The 16910-nt window shown below is 42.4% G+C and overlaps 2 protein-coding genes across 7 annotated transcripts in view; one reads left to right on the top strand and one right to left on the bottom strand.

Moving 5' to 3' along the window:
• Positions 1-7102, bottom strand: part of MYO7B (myosin VIIB) — a 46400-nt gene extending 39298 nt beyond the window's left edge. The window contains 8 exon segments of the mRNA XM_058844274.1: positions 321-474; positions 2124-2237; positions 2331-2473; positions 3158-3279; positions 4105-4289; positions 5489-5641; positions 6247-6360; positions 6875-7102. Coding sequence (XP_058700257.1) covers positions 321-474; positions 2124-2237; positions 2331-2473; positions 3158-3279; positions 4105-4289; positions 5489-5641; positions 6247-6360; positions 6875-6892 — 1003 coding nt within the window. The 5' untranslated portion in view covers positions 6893-7102.
• The window catches only part of IWS1 (interacts with SUPT6H, CTD assembly factor 1), a 29295-nt gene continuing 12763 nt past the window's right edge, over positions 379-16910 (top strand). For 3 of the 6 annotated variants that reach the window (XR_009278131.1, XM_058844275.1, XM_058844276.1), the window contains exons 1-2: positions 13797-13955; positions 14267-14382. Coding sequence is in view for 2 of the 6 variants with exons in the window: in XM_058844275.1 (XP_058700258.1) it covers positions 13922-13955; positions 14267-14382 (150 nt within the window). In the remaining 4 variants the exon portion in view is untranslated. Of the gene's footprint in view, positions 496-13796; positions 13956-14266; positions 14383-16300; positions 16358-16445; positions 16501-16910 lie in introns of those variants that run through there. The other 3 variants (XM_058844279.1, XM_058844278.1, XM_058844277.1) reach the window with 3 other exon arrangements.

Here is a 16910-nt window from a genome sequence, read left to right as displayed (position 1 = left end):
CTGTGTAGAACAATCAGCAAGTGTAACATGGCATTATATTCTGTTGTTTCAGTTTGTGTGATAAGGGCCTATTTACAACTATGGAGACCTGACAGTGTGACAAAATAATAAAAAGATGCTGTTTTTCAAAACACATGGCAGTGGAGTCACAAATCAGAATTTCATGGTGCTTATCTGCCTGCCTTTCCAACTCTCTTCACCTGTTAATACAGGTGAATATAATACAACCTAATTGTGAAGGTAGAAGCAGGAAGCACCTAAGGGAAATACCTTAACCATCAAGTCTGAGGAAAGGTAAGCACAGGCAATGCTGAATTTACCTTGGAACTCTACATTCCCTAGGTGCAGGATTGCAGCCAGCAGCTTGCTGATGTCCCAGTGCTCAGAGTCTGAGAACATGAGAATCTTCATAGCTGAGCGGATGTGGGCGTAATCCTTGGCGTCATTCCGGCTGTCGCAGGACATGCAGTTACCCTGCAAGCACCACACCAACAGGTAAGGAAAATCCTCCTGCTACCCAGACAAGGAAGAAAGTACGTGCAGACTGACAAGCCTTTGTACACAGAGTGGCTATCCTGTGAGTCCACAAGGATGCAAGGCAAAAACCTATTTAGATATTCTATATCCTCTTCCTGTGATTGTATGTTCCTTCATCTTTTCTCTCAAAAAGAACTCATAAACAGAGGGCTCAATAATGCATTTCTCCAGGGGTAGACTAAATGCTGGGGAAGCCAAAAGGAAAAGCTGATGGGAAGACTGCTCTGGAGCACAGGGCAGGAAGCTTTGACAAAGTTACCTACATTTACAAGGGCATGCCTGTTTCTTTGGTTTCCTCTCTCTGCCTTGTCAGTGGAAAATTAAGAGTCCTCATCCCAAACCAAAGTAAGTCGGATAAGTACTAGAAGGCAGATCTCAAAATAAAAATATTAGGTCCTAGTGGAAGGCAAATGGAAACATCCAAGGGAGCATCTAAAGAACATTCATCAAAGCCTGCACAGCAGGTCCTAGGATGCTGCTTCTGATAGAAACTCTTTTCAGCCATAATGGAGGTGGGGAAATGCCTTTTTTACCCTTGCCATTTCTGACAATATAGTGTGATGATTACAAAAATGAAATATTCCTAGACATTTCAGTTTCCAGCATGTAAACATGACAGCTTGTACCAACAGCTGACCTTTACAAAACCATGGATATGTTCTCCTTTAATCTGATCCTCCTATTTCAGTATCACACTGCCCTACTGCTGACCCAGGGGCCTTTTTATGAAATGGCCAGTGGGTCAATTACACTAATTACACTCATCGGCTTTGCTGCAAGATCACTGCCATTTTGAAAACATTACATTTGAAAAGATCTCCACAACTTTAATGGTCTTGTTTTTGTAACTCCAGAAACAGACTTGTTTTCATTTCCTAGAAATTAGATGCCCAGCTCCAGCTAATTTGAGTAGTGGCAGGACTTAAACACATTCTTTGCACAGGTGTAGAACAGCCCAAATCTAACCAGCTGGCATATCTAATATGAGGTATATACATAGGCTAAAGGACAGGATTTTCATCATGGCTTTCATGTCCTAAACCACTCAATTAGCTATTTTCAAAAACCTCACCTATGAAGATCCCACTTCTGCCACAATGACATCATAACCCAGACATGGTCATTAGCATCAGTCATGGGACGTTATGCTGAATGCCAGCTGCCTGCATTATGTATATAAGATTTATTACATATAAGGACTAGGATTCTTATTAGTTTTCCTCTAAGGTACACATATGTGATTACCATTCTCCCTGGCATGAGATCCCCTGCATTCCTTTGAAATCTGAGTGTCTGGTAACATGAGGGATGTTGTCCACATTCTGTTTAAAGATGTTCTTTATGTTTCTTAAGTCTGACTTTAACAGAAAGCTTTGACCTGCCACAAGCTGCTTCCCACTGGTGGACAATACAGTAAATGTCTGAAACTGATGCTTACAGCACTTTTACTGTTACTTCTTCTGGTACTCTAAGGGGAGGATTGTTCATATTTAGTAACTATCATCTGCAGCTCCTAGTGATTGTAATTGCCCACAGGGAGAAGCAAATGGCAGAGGGATAATGGAGAATAAAGCAGAGATTATTACCATAGTGAGATAAGTGTACTCTGAAGCAGTGCCCAGATTCAGCATCTTTTTCTGCTCTGTATTCATCCCCATTAGCATGCAGTAGAAGATGTGATAGTTCCTCTCCTCTGGAGCCTAAAAATAAAAGAAATAGACCAATGGACAGCCTTGTCAGGATAAGCTTCTAACACAAGAACAGGAAGAATGTACACCTGCCAGTGCCCTCACCTGCCGGCAAACCCGGGACTTCTCCAGGAGAAACTGTTCTATCCGGGCTCCTTCTATCACACCATTTTGGTTGAAGTGAATATCAATGTATTTCCCAAAGCGGCTTGAATTGTCATTTCGAATTGTCTTGGCATTTCCAAAAGCTGATGGGCAAGGGACAGAGATAGTATCTGTATTACTGCAGTTCATGAACATCAAGCCTATTTTTTTCCCCTTCTACTTTGCTACTAGTATTTTACACGTTGTGTTCCAAATGACAGTGCTGAGGAGCACTGGAGAATGTCTTGTCTCAGTCTGCCTCCTGAAGAGAGGAACAGGCATACTGTGCACCCAGATAATTGGGTCCTAAAAGGCATATTCAAATGATCCAAATGTGGTCTATATCTGGCCAGCCAAGAGATCTGGGCAAGTCTGAAGACCTCCAGAAGGATTTACTGGGAACGTGCTGATCCCTATACAGAGAAAGATGGGTGTCTCAGGGAGCTCCCCTACAGATACATCTTTGCTTGGCTAGTCACTTTGTCACTGTCTAGGGCAAATGCCAAACCAGGGGGCTTTGCCTTGGGCTCTGCAGTCCCAAGGATTCTTGTGCTCCTGGCAGTTCCAGGGTATATTCTACAGTGGTACCTCCTTGTACAGCTTGAGAGCAAAGCTGATGTGGACTGCATGGGAACATGGCAGGAAAGTATAGAGAACATCTACAGTGCATCACCAGTGTTTCAGGGGAGTTACCACTTAAACAGATACAATGGTTCAAGGATCTGTTTTTGACTTTTTTTATCCTGAGATAAATGTGGTAAATCAGCCATGTTTGATAAGTAACCCACCTTCCAGAATGGGATTGGCCTCTAGGATTTGCTGCTCTATCCAGGAATGCTGGCCACTGACAGCTGCCAAAAACTGTAGTATTAGCTTTGTACTTTCAGTTTTACCAGCACCAGATTCTCCACTGCAGTAAGAAAAAAAATCATTACAGGTTTGCTTTCTTTTTTTGGTAACATGGCAGACCAAGTTAAAAAAAAGCAACCCAATCTAAGTTAACCCTTTGAATGGCAGATCAGACTGTCTTTCATAGAGGGCTAGAAAATTCAAGTCTTTCATCATCTTATCTGCTCAAATTTAAGTTGTTTTTCAGACTTAGGCTGAGAATTAAATTCTCCCACCAATTAAAAACAGGCAAATTCATAGAAAACATTCTGTACCTGTGCAAATTAAATGACCACTTGATTTTCTTCTTTATTGCATTACCAGATTGTCAATGCTAGTGTTAGCACATCAACTAAGTTGACTCAGCTATATTCAGATACTATTGCAGTGAGACTCTCTGGCTCTTTATATTGATGACAAACAGAAAATGGATTTTTTACAGGATGAAGAAAGCTTCCATACATTTTTGGGTTAGTAGAGGTTATTTCTCTTGAGGAAGTATCTAGTCTCAGAAACTACATGTAACATAAATATCTTGTCTCCAAGGTAAAAGACAGCCCTGTATCACACATGCTGAGGTGTTATGTTTCTGTATGTAGTGACCACATGCAGAATGTACAACCACATTCAAAGATTCTGGAGGAAAACAATGGACTTCAGAAATCCTTTGCTTATGTTTTACCTTTTGCAGCCCTAACTGAAAATTAAGGAGCAGTAAAAAAAATGCCTTCCTGTTGTCTCTAGTTTTATCTGTGCCCTTCCATTTAGATGGTCTCCTGTGTCCACGAGGTGCCCCAAACCATGCCAGACTTGGTTTCTGCTATTTGTCCTCTCTGAGTCCATTCACCTGATCACACAGCACTGGTCTCTCTTATTCCTCTTCATATTGAAGTAACAGTTGTCTGCAATGGCAAAGACATGAGGTGGAAGCTCTCCAATCCTCTTGTTACAGTACAGTCTGATCTGATCCACTGTGTAGAGGGGCAGCAGCTGGTATGGATTCACTGCTACAAGGATTGATCCTGTGTAAGTCTGGAAAACAGTTGTGAGGTTTATCTCTATAGCAAACCTGCAAACAAGAGTACACCCAAAGCCATTTGCAGTATAAATCTAAACAGAGGCAGGAGGGAAGCTTGGGAGATCATAGCAGAACCTGGGTGAGGCTGAGAGCCCAGTTCCTCACTATGAGTTGTTGTTAAACGTCCCAGGATAAGGAGGATTTTTCCCCACGAGGAATGCTAGGTGTAATCTCCTTGCCAAATGACAGCTCAGTTCTCTGTCTCAAGCTGAAGTACATGGAAGTCCAATTTGACCTGGCACTTTGTTATCGTAAGGTGTTTTGCAGTGTTTTGTTAAGCTGCTTTTGTGTTCTAGTGCAGATGTAGCTGGACTTTGCTAATAGGCCAAGTTGTACTTGTGCTATTCATACAGTGATTTAGAAACATTTTCATACAGCACCACCAGTGAAATGAAGGAGCCTGTTGAAGGCTGTGGAGATGCAAGGCAATAATATTGTTTGAAAACTACATGAAACAACTGCAGGCTGCTAGAGTTTAATATAACAGGTCTATACACACACCTTGGTAGTTAAAACTGCAGGATTTATAAAATCAGTTCTTTTTTACACTAAATATCATCACACCTATGTTGTAAGAGGCAGTTTCTCTCCAGTAGTGTATATAATAAGGGAGGCAAAGCATGGAAAACCTGAATATTAATTATAATATTACAAACTGGAAACTAAGGAAAAAAGAAAATTAAAATAACAAATTTCCCAGTTACAGATAAAACCAGTAATGGATAAAATATCCAGATTTATTCATTAGCCATCTTATTATTATTATCAAAAACAAGTAAATGTTGGCTTGGAGTGGAGTACAATTGAAATCATATTACTGCATACTAGTTAGGCTGATCCTGCAGGTAATAGCAGCACTAAGCTGTAATATGGGCTGGATTTAGCTCACTGTCAGTGGCTGGTGGCAATGATTGCTCTGGGAGAAAGTAAGTGGGGTCACTACCTGTGCCAGCACTGTGCCTGAGGGGCTGCTGGCAGCTCTCTTCTTCACAGCCAAAGTACTCGAGTGAAAGAAAAGAGAAACAGCGTTGTGTCTCCTTGGCACCCTCGGTCATTAAAGAAGTCAGAGGGCCCCATGTGTGAAAGGCTAACAGGCGGCTCAAGTCACTTGCTAAACATAGAGGCTGTTCCTGGAAGTGACTGTGGCACTCACATAGATTTTGTGCTCCTGGTGTCGGATGAGGAGGTTGTGCACCATGCCAGCTTCATGGAGATCCCCGAGGCGGATCATGTCCTCTACCCCCTGGACAGAGGAAGGGTGCATCAGGCGCACCATGTGCATGTTCCGAGCCGTGATCCAGTGCTCCTGACAAAGGCAAGGCATGGACTTTAACGTGTGATGCTGTGGCTCAGAGGCAAAGGAGAGCTGGGTTAGACTAAAGTGAGCTTCAGCATTAACACATGCTCAAGCCAGCATGCTCTAACACACAGGTGACTGGCCTACAGGAATTAACTGGTTTGCTGCTCCCCAGGACAAGATGGTTTAAAACACTGAATGAAGCCATTCAGGTGGGTTCTGAACAGCACCAGTCTTAACACTGTTCAGAGGGCAACTCTGTCACCAGAAGCAGAACATTGTATGAGATAGGAATGAACTGATTTCACTGGGATGATGTTTCCACCTAAAACTTCACCAAACTTAGGGATTGGAACCCATCCATTTCCTTTTCCTAACCATGTAGATATAACCTCTATCTTATGAAGCTCTGAATCTTCCAAGTGATTGGGCCTGGAGATGCTGGTCCATCTATAGCCTTATTTCTATAGTCTTTTTTTAGTATATCCTACCTATATCAAAGTCAGACCACCTGGATAGATGGAGCTTTGTTCTGTCCCAATAGGGCCTTCTTTTGTACTTTGTACTTTTACATTTTATGTTCATCTTTTACAGAAAGTTATAACATAGCCCACCTTGCCTTCATCATCCTCAAGCAAGATCCGTCCTGAGTCAGATTCCTTCACAATTGCCCCAATAGGGACATTAAATTCACTGTTTGGTTGAGTGTCCAGCCACACATGATCACCCTGGGGAGAAAAAAGCTACTGTCAAGTATAGTGACATACTTGATGCCATGTAGCTCACAGGCAAACACTTCTTGGTCTTCCTTTTTTAGTGATTTGATTTCTTTAGCAGTGTTTAACTGGCTAAGTTCTTACTGCTTGCAGGCAGTACATTTACAGACCTCTGAATCCTACTCCCAGCTCCACAGCTGATCTAGAACATGACTTTGGACAAGTCATCAAACCCAGCTGTCTCACAAGAGGAAATGAGGCAACACTTTTTCCAAGGACAACAATAACGCAGCTCCACTGCTGTAGTTTCAGTGCCACACCTTGTGACAGAGGTCATCTGCTCAACAAGAGCATGGCCTGGTGAGGCAAGTCTCCTCTGCTTCCCTAGTCTAGGCTGAAATTATTTTAAACCTTGTTGATACTGGGTTATTGCTACTTTCTTTTGATTGAACCATGATGGTAAGGTAATTTTCTCCTCTTTGGGCCTCAAGCTAATTACTCAGTCAGAGCAAAGAGTAGGACTTACCTTTCTGAAAACCACCATTATGTTTCAGATCACTGTATGCAACCTGCATGCCAAGAAAATAATTTTAGGTCAGAAAAGGGCTTTGATGAGAACAGACAGCAGAGTTTCCTTGCAAAAAAATAACATCAAAATGTTTTAAAATAATTTTGTTAAAGCAGAAGAGATCATAGTAAGATACATCTAATATAGAAACAATGACATCATCTACAAAAAGCAAAGAACCTGCAGCACTGGGGTGGTGCTGTGACTTCTACCACATAACTCTGGAGATGCTTTCAGCCCTAAAGATTTCACTGTGCACATTTTCATACCAAGTAGTTCTCTTAGTCAAGTGCAAGACACAATTACTGTGAAGTTTGAACTTCAGGGTTGGCTCACCAATAAAGACTCCACAATGCAATGTGATTTGATGCACAATAGAGTCCATTGACCCAGCAGTTCAGTGGCTGTGCCAGAGACACAAGTTTAATTCATATTTTCTGAGCTGAGTTCCTCAAACTCTCCAGCTTGAACCCACCACCAAACACAAACTGAGGCCTAGAGTTCACCTTCCTTGATTGGAATGGGAGGGATTGTAATCAAGGCATGAACAGCAAAATAAGGGACTGCAGGGAATCACAATAAAATTAGGAACTCACTATCAAGAACATAACAGACAAAATATCAGTGGCCAGAAATTTACGGCAATGCTTTAAATAAGGGATGATACAGTTTAGGCTGTCCTAACCAAGAAACTAAAATATTCAAAGCAACTTTCTGTCCTACAGAGCTGGATTTTGGGAGTCATTCCATGATTAGGATTATTTGCCAGCTGGTCTCTCATATTCTGCTATTCTTATGGCAAAGTCCTCATGTTCATATTCAGGACTCAGAGGCAGGACCTACATATCAACTTCAACACTGAGATGGCCTGTTGCTGTGAATGGTGCAGGTTGTCAAACATAGGCTGAAGATGGGCCACAGGCAGTGATTCACAACTGACAAGCACTTTTTCACCTGCACCAGGAACCAGAATATGGCAAAAGAGTAGAAATGTTGACCCTGAACAAGGAGGGAGTGGCGGACGCAAGCACAGAGACAGCCATACAGTGTCACATCAAAGGGACAGCTGGCTCTGGATCCGGTCTGACAGCAGCCAAGAGCAGAAGTGTAGGGATGAGATCCCATATAATCCCAGGATATGCAGTTCTAGCATTTAAAATTCTTATTCCTAGAGAAGCCATAAGTGGCCACCCCCTGCACCTGGTGCATGGCCACTTCCTGGCCAAACCTGGCTCTCTCTGCTCCTTTTCTTGACAAAGTAATGCTGCACCATAAACCAAATCGCACCCCACAGGATGGGAATTTACCTCTCCAGAAGAAATCTTCACTGTGTGGCTTTTGCAGCTCAGGTCCCTCTTTTTCATAAGCATTGGAGTAAGAAAGGAAAGGAAGGTGAAATTGGCCCTGGTGCCATTAAGTGCCAGCTCTCCACTGCACAAAGGAGGAAATGACTGAAGCACAGTTATTTATTATAGGACTTTGCTCCCAGTTCAGTGTATATGTCACTTCCAGGTCAGGTGTTCCAGTGAGCATGAAGGCTAATTCTTGCCTCAGTGAATCTTAAACTTCAGTCTCTCCACTAGGCCTGTATCCTTTCAGATATCTGGAAAGCACTTCCAGAAGAAAACCCTTTAGCATCTGGTCTTATCCTGCTCCAACATGACTGACTTCCCTAGGACTGTCTCTTACTCTGTTAGGTGTGAAGAAAATCAGACCCTCATCTCTTCATCAAAACCTCCCCTTGGTTTTCCACAGCTCTTTTCTGCTAGAAAATGCCTGTCAGTCTGTGTCCTGTCTGGTCTGTATTTCACAGTACCTAGAGCTTAGACCAAAATTAACTCATCACATTTAACTGGAACTCATTCACACACCCATATAACGGGACAAAATGTCCTGGTTTCACTATCATTAATTTATCTCTCAACAAACTCTGTCCCTGTGTTCCAGAATCTAGGTGCATGTTAACTCCCTATGTGTCCACTTCTCTGTTCCCAAAACAGGACAGAATTACCAAGAGCTTTCCTCTTTTTGTTGGCTCCATATGTAGTCTCTGTGTCCTTATTGCAAATTGGGTTAAATTCCAGTATGGGAAAGAAACACAAGTGTAGTACTTCTGTAGAGAGGCAGATATGGGGTTTCTCCAGCCAAGGCAAGAACTCAGGAGTCAAGCACATTCCAACCCTTATGATGAGCCCAAGCAGTGAAGATGAGATTTTTTCCATGTACCTTAACCCAGCTGTCACCTTCCTCCAGGGCCCTGTGTGTAACACTGTGCACTAGTCTGTGTACCCACTATTAAACATGCAAATGTAAATGTGCAATAATTGTGAGCATGTGCTAGTATACCTAATACCCTAATTCTTATTTTCTTGTTTCCTAGGTTCAGTGTGGCTGCATAGTATAATGGGCCCCCTGCTAGTATTCAAGCATGGCAATAAATAGTTGGGAGTAGCATGTTTATCAACACCACATATTTGTGTTTTAATGTCAGCCTCCTTACCTGAGTTTTGTTTAAGTCTTACAGCAGCAGATACAGGTGCAGAAATAAAATGTAGGCCCTTCAGGGTTCAGAGACTTTTGGAGAGAAACAGAAAGCCACAGAGAGCTTTCTTCAAGTTTCTAACTGTGCAAATCATTCCTACTCAAAGATTTTGCCTCAAAGTAGATCTTTAGCAGACTTACTTTTGATACAGCTTTTAGATGTCTATATGCAGTATGTGATTAACAAAATTCCAAGTACTGATTTTATTAGGTAAAGGTCAAATAGGGCAAAGAAATCAAAGTACATACCTTTATACTACCAAGGCAGATATCTAAACCCAAAGCTTTTTGTATAATTGGACAAAAAAATGCCATGCATATTCCTTCAGCAAACAAAACATACCTGCTGAAATTCCAAATGGAGCCTGTTTGGGGGCAGAGAATCTTACACTAAAATTAACTACGTTGTTAACACTTGTGCCCAAGACACAGTGCCTGTGCTACTTCAGAGAGAAGCACAGGATTTATGTCCTATAGACACTGTACTAGATGGAATCATAGGGAAATTGAGGCCGTCTGAAAGAAAAGTACAACTCATTGTACAGTTGAAATATATACTAGAAGGGAGATTGATTTCCACAGCTGACATTCTCCAGAGGTAGAAAACAAAAGCTGAGGGAGCAGGGACTTAATATACCAAGGGGAAGCAGCCAAGATGCTCTGTGCAGCATACACAGCTAATGAGAGATGAGCAGGCTAAAGGTGCCTCTAGAGAAGGCCCTGTGTGTGCACAGAGACAGCTCAGATTTGGGCTTTGGGGAATGCCAGGAGAAGAACTTGCCAGGAATGAACAGTGTGATGTGCTGCTGAACACAGAGCTTGGTGAAGGACTGTGCAGGGCACAGGAACATTTGTAGTGGTAATTAGAGGTAACCTGCTGCATGGTCTATGCTGGTTAATTGTTGTAACCTTTCCTTTAATCAAATTGCTGATGGGGAAGACTGTGATGTCACATCTTAAGTAATAAAGCTCAAAAATTTATTAAGTATGTAGCAAGACACTGGCACAGGCTTCCCAGAGAAGCTGCAACTACCCCATCCCTGGAAGTGTCCAAGTTGGACAGGGCTTGGAGTAACCTGGGATAGGGGAAGGTGCCCCTGATGTGGTGGAACTGGGATGAGCTTTAAGGTCCCTTCCAATCCAAACTGTTCTGTGATTCTATGATGAATGCTGCACCGAGAAAAGCAAGAAAATAAAATTGGATGAAACCTGGTGAATTTAATCCTGCTGTTGTTCAAAGCAATAGGTCTGTCCAGATAGACATGTGTTAACAAAACTGCCTCTTCCCGACACCTTCCTAATTAAGAGATTGATGTCAGGATCAAAGGGTTTAATTTGCACATGGCACTACCTTTCCTATTTTCTCTCCAGCTAAATCAAAGTGGCCTTGTCATTTCTGCATCACCAAGTCCTGGATACCAAACATCATTTTATGTTTAACTAGTTATTTCTGTCAGGTTTCTGAAGCAAGATGAATTGGGTGTAACAATTTGCAATTTAAACTGTTCATTCAGCAGTCCTCTTGCCCACACTAACCTCCTTCCCTTCCTCTAAGCAGATTTGTAGCTCTAAGTCACTGATGTCTGTTAACTCTGAAAGGGCCAGTGCAGAGAACAAAGTGAACTAAATAAGAAGTACATACCATTAAAGGATTTCCAAGTGCATCGCATGGTTTTCTTGAGCATTCTGTTCTTCAGGGAAGGGCTTATTTCATTCCAGCCAGTTCATGGAGTTGCACAGTGAGGCAAACTGGCAGGGCTCTGGGATCTGTGTCATTACACACCTTCACACATGCCAAGTGGGCGCTGCTTACGCTGCTTGGTAGAAGACAGGTCATTCTCCCCCACTGTGCAATCCCATTACGGTCTGACTGTCACTTCCTTTTGGGAAGCAGCCAGGATGGTATTAAAAGAATATATTACAGACTGATATGTGCCAAGCTCTGGCTCATGAGGAACAAAGGCATGTGCACGTTGGTGTGCACACACACGTTATCTGCAGAGCAAGGGCTGGATTGGATGCCCAGTTATTCAGTATTGATGAGGTGAGGTTGTTTCAGACACAGTGCTCCCTCCCTTGTGTGATGCATATGGCATGTCACAAGTAGGTTAGGAGGTTTCATTTCAGAAAGATGGGAATTCATAACGATTAGGAAGAAATCTCTGTGCCTCCTTCCACTCTCAGTAAATGCACAAAATCTCTATTTTTTCATCAGTGCTGCCTCAGTGCATCTGCAGTTTGGGACAGTGGCTCACTATCACTGCAGAACATGACACATATCTATAAAGTGCTAATTTCCAAGGTGGACTATCATCATACTCTGATATTCTTGGAACTTTACTATGGGATAGATTTCTGTGTTTTCTAGGCAGCTTGGTACAATTTCTAGGTACCTTGTTACACATTATTCAACAGAGATTTTTCTGAGATTTTTTGTTAGTTTCTATTTATGTTTTCCCTTGTCCATTATTTTCTGTTACATCAAGTTATTTCCTTATTCCTTTATTTGTTGTGTTGTAAAGTTGTCATCCTACTTTCTATTTAGTCAGTTGTGTAAAGTCATTCAATTTCTTTATGGAAGTCAAAGAATTGCAATGACAGGAGACTCCTATCACAAACTTCCACATGTGCCTGCTCCTTCCAAAAAAGATCTCAATGAAACCACACAGTGCGAAGACCTAAAAGAAGTAAAAATCATATAGGAGTAGGAAAAAAGGACATGATGCCATTAAAAGCATGGTCCTGAGACTCACTTAAGGATCTTTGTGGCTATCTGGAAAAGACCAGTAGAGCTGTAAACAAAGAGATACTATCTGTGCTTTATGTAAGCTTCTTTCAGGGAAAAAAAAACCAAAAAACGTTTTCGGCATTTTTGCTAAGAATTTAGGATTGTATCCAAGAAACATCTGACTCCACTGCTAACTTCTCCTTCTAAGTGTTTTGCTGCAGAAAATGTTGAGTAATGACTCAGTCCTGAGAGTTCAGCTGTGTTTAGCCTGGTACACTGAACGCTCTGCATGAAACTGCTTGCTGCTGGACAGAAAGTGTTGGCTAATAATGGCTTAACTTCTCTGCCATCCACTCCAAGGTCCTTCTAGCACAGAAGAAATAGACTAATTTTGCCCCAAATATTCAACTTACTAAATTTTGATGACTCTGAACAAGGGTCAGGCCTGCAGAATTATTAAAGTCACTGTTGCTCAGAAATACACCAAATGACACACACAGCAGTTTTCTATCTCATATTGACCAGGATTTCCCTAGAAAATTAATGTTGTGTTATGACAGACAGAGAGGCAGGATACTGGCACCATAAACATTTATTAGACTCATCATTTTGAAATGCTGCATAAATGACAGCAGCCATCCCTAACAAATCTCAACTAGCATATCAGGGGCATGCCAAATACTTGAGTAATGCTATTACTCAGAGGATAGGGGCTATTGAAACAGAACACAACAATCCCTGAAAAATACGAGCATTGTTTTGCCCTGCCCACATTTACTCCGGAAGTCACCATCCCCCGGGAGCTCAGGGTGAACTTTCAGTCAATCCTGAAAGGCTAAATCTGGAGGAACCACCCACACATGAACTAGTTTGAACTGGAGTTTCAGTCAGGACAGCCAGGCCTAAATTTGCTGAGAGAACCTGTCCTTCCTTTCCATGGCCATGGTGGGTCCCCTTCCTGCCAGCTGCCAACATGAACACTGCCAACCCCACTGCAGCATCAGAGCCCACTTGTGAGCGTGTGCCTGAGCTCTGGCTCTGCTTTGCCACCTTCTTGTGGAGATGCACGCTAATCGTGCTGACTTGGCTTGTAAAGAGCAGATATATAAAATCTTTTCTGCTCTACATCTCACTCCAGATCTCCCACCCTTAATCACTGTGGGAAGCATGGCACCAGATGGCCCTTTTCTGGCAGAAGGGAGATTTTGGGAACTCTCCCGTAGCTCGGGGCTGTGGTTCCAAGCAGCCATTAGGAGTGTCAGGAGCTGGTTTGGTCTCCCGGAAATTCCCGCAGGGCTCAGAAAAGGCAACACCTTTGCCAGGATCACAGCCATGTCACCCTGCAACTGAGCACTGCCGTGGTCACCCAGGGGCTACAAATAGCATTTTATTCTCCAAGGCTCCTTCAGCTTCCTCAGCGCTTCCGCTACCCAGCTGAAATCCCTCCATATTCTAATGAGGGGAAGGGCGGGGGAGCAAAAGCAGAGGACAAAATGTTTCTCGGTTTGTTGTGCTTGAACCCGAGCCCACAGGGCGGGGCCGGCTGTGAGTGTGCAACGGCCCCTGGCGGCCGCTGCCCTGGGAGTCTCGCGAGATCCGGCGCGCCGTGCGCGCGGGGCGGGGGTGCTGCCGGGCGGGGAGGCGCCATCTTGTTCCTGTGCGAGGCGGCGGGGCCGGGCCGGGCCTGCGCTGAGGGAGCGCCCAGGGCAGCGCCCGCCGCCACCGCGGGGCCCGGCATGGACACCCACTACTACGGCGGGGAGCAGTCAGGTAGTGGAGTGGGGCGCAGGAGCCTCCGGGGAGGGCGTCGCGCACGGCAGGACCCGCGGGTTCGGGGGGACAGCGGTGGGGCCTTGGCCTGAGGGCAGCACGGCGTTAATTGCTTCAACAGTCCGGTGTCTGGGCAGTGCATCAGCCGCTGCCCGCGGGATATGAGAAGATTTGTGCGTTCCCGGGGGTGTCTGGGGTGGTGTGTTCCGACAGCCCCGTTTCCCTGCCCCATTAGAGCGGGAGCCCGCCGGGTTCCTGTGTGGTTCCTTTAAACGCTGAGGTTTTTTTTATTTTCTTTAATCTCGGAATAGATGATGGAGGAGCTACTCCAGTGCAAGACGAGCGAGACTCAGGATCTGATGTGGAAGATGAAGGAAACGAACAACACTCTGGATCGGAGAATGGAAGTGTAGGGCACCATTCAGAGGTACTAAGGGAGCCTTATCTAGATAAAGTTTACGCTCTGAATTCTTTTTTGCTGTTGTTTAAAGTGGCATTCTCTCTTAACCAAGACATACGTGTTTATTCAGTTCCTCTTAAGGGTTCCATCGGGCAAAACTTTTATTTCCATAAAAAAAGCGTTGGATAGTCTCTTGACAAGTATGTTGGCTTAGGGTTTTTGTTTGGTTTTTTCCTTCTTAATTGTTATGATAGCACACACTGTTCTGAACTTGAGTAGGTTGTACTTGATTGGTCTCAGTTTCACAAAGATAAAATTTTGGAGTTTGAAACGGTAAGAGATGGATTACGAGGTATTTGAAGTGGTACCTGAAATTCTGCACAGTAATGTAAAGCCACACACTTTGGAGGTGTAGGTTTCCTTGGTGGAGAATAAATGCTCTCCCAGCTTCTGTGTCAGGTGGGAGCACTGACTCTTGAGTCTGCTTTGTGCTGGTTTTCACCTTGTCATTTACAAAGGAGCAGGTGTGCATGTGGAGCAGATTAACGTTCCTAGATGGGACCTGTTTTTCCTCCGAAGTGATTCCCACTTGGAGAAGCATTCAGTATAGAAAGGCTTTGGTCTAAGGTTGTTTCTGGGGCAGAGTCACTTCATTTGTGGATTGACTGGGCTAAGAAGAGATTATGGTGAAAGAGAAGGCTCCCTTTAGACTTCTAGGATAGTTTGGGAATTAATTTTTTTAAAAAATTAATCAATTTGGGATTTAATTTTTAATAATTGTTTGTGACTCAGAATACAGTTACATTAGGTCTTAGTCGGAACAAATAATTTTGGCCTGTGAATTCAGGTCTTCTACCCAGAAGAGTTACAGAGAACTTTTTGATAATTATAAAAATTGAAATCAAAGCCATTTCATAGTATTCTGTGTATTCTACTGTATTTTACGTAAAGATCAGGATTAACTCTGACTGGGTTTTCAGTGTTACACATTTTAGAAACTACTTAAAATGCGACAAAGGCTGATATGAGCAAAGGCTTGACTCCACTGTGGCATAACTTGCAATCCTTACTTTTTATTCTTTTTTTTCTCCCTGCCTTTATTGGATTCATACTTCCCTTAGAGTTACAAAGTGTATGAAGATTTTGTATTTTTGTAAATGAAAGTTCTTCCCGTGTATTTGAACTTAACTGTAAAGCATATTTAGAATTTACTTTTTCTGAAAGGTGTTGATATTTCCAAGGGAAGAAATAGATTTGGTGAGGCAGCATCTCTCATTGTGACAATTGCAATTTCAGTGTGGTGGGAAACACATTTCTCAGCATAGGAAAAACAGCTATCTGGAGGGATTTAGTACTTCTTTTTTAATGAAAGTGTGATCAGTGTGTGAAGTCCTGATGCTGCTACAATGATATTAAACTTTTTCTGCTATGTCAATGGTTTATGTTTGATCATTGGTTCTTACCTTTCTTCTCTGAGACTTTAATTTTACTTACTGTGGCAGGGAAGTTGACTGTTGTTTACATCTGCAGCATGTGCTCTTCCAATTTAGGTGAGCAGAAAGTACCAGTTATCATTGTTAACTGGTCCTCTTCATATGCTGCATTATTTTAAAGACTTTGTTCTGTGATGGCAGTTGAATATTCCTCTATAGGTAAAATACTTCAGAAAGTAAATTAAAAGAAAAAAGCCAAGCTAAGCCACCTTTCTGACCAATACTAGATGTGACCTGTCAAGGCTTAATGCTTGATTTGATTCAGCTCAAATCAAAATTTGAATATATTGTTTTGCTGTAAAGTCTTAATTTTTCTTTCCCTCCATTGAGTTCACTTAGTGCTCAAAAGGCAGTAATGTGGAGCAGCCATCTCTGAAAGGAGTAGCTTTCAGTCATTTGTAATATTATTTACTCTAAATATTCTCTCATCCTCTTATTTTCTTCATCTTCAGGAGTATGTGGGAGAAATGACACTCAAAGGTAATAAAACCTTTGAGACAGCCTAATCAGTTAAGTCTATTTAATTACTATTTTGTCTCTAATTTAGAACTCAGATATAAAGAACTAAAGTTTTAAAATTTCAAACTTTTCTTTCAGGTTCTTAACTTTAAAGAAAAGGGGAATCCTGAGGAATTACTTATGTAGGTCTCAGGTATGTGGGTTTTTCTTTTCCACAATTCTTTTCTGGCTTTCCTTCCCCCAGTCCCACTTTATCTATAAATGTTCTCCTTGATGTCCTTACTGATTCTGCTTTAGACAATTAGAATTAGTTTTAGTACAGTAATGAATGTGAAATCACGTTTACAGTGTTTGTCCAAGTCAGGTTTATACAGAAATCTGTAATAACTTATTTCTTACACTTCCACCAAGTTGCTGCTGTTTCATGAATTAAGTTGTGGTTAAACTGTGACTGTTAACAAACACAAATATGGGACACTTCTGAAAAAAAGGAGGAACTTGCTGATCTGCCCATGATGGTTGTGTAGGTCTTAGTTTAATACTCATCTTTCATGAGATTGTACTGGATGGGTTCAGTTTTGTTGGAGTTACTGAATTATTGAA

This window comes from Poecile atricapillus, chromosome 8 (assembly GCF_030490865.1).
Source record: "Poecile atricapillus isolate bPoeAtr1 chromosome 8, bPoeAtr1.hap1, whole genome shotgun sequence".
NCBI lineage: Eukaryota > Metazoa > Chordata > Aves > Passeriformes > Paridae > Poecile > Poecile atricapillus.
The sequence above is the reverse complement of the archived record's forward strand: the minus strand, read 5'-3'. Positions and strand labels throughout refer to the sequence as shown.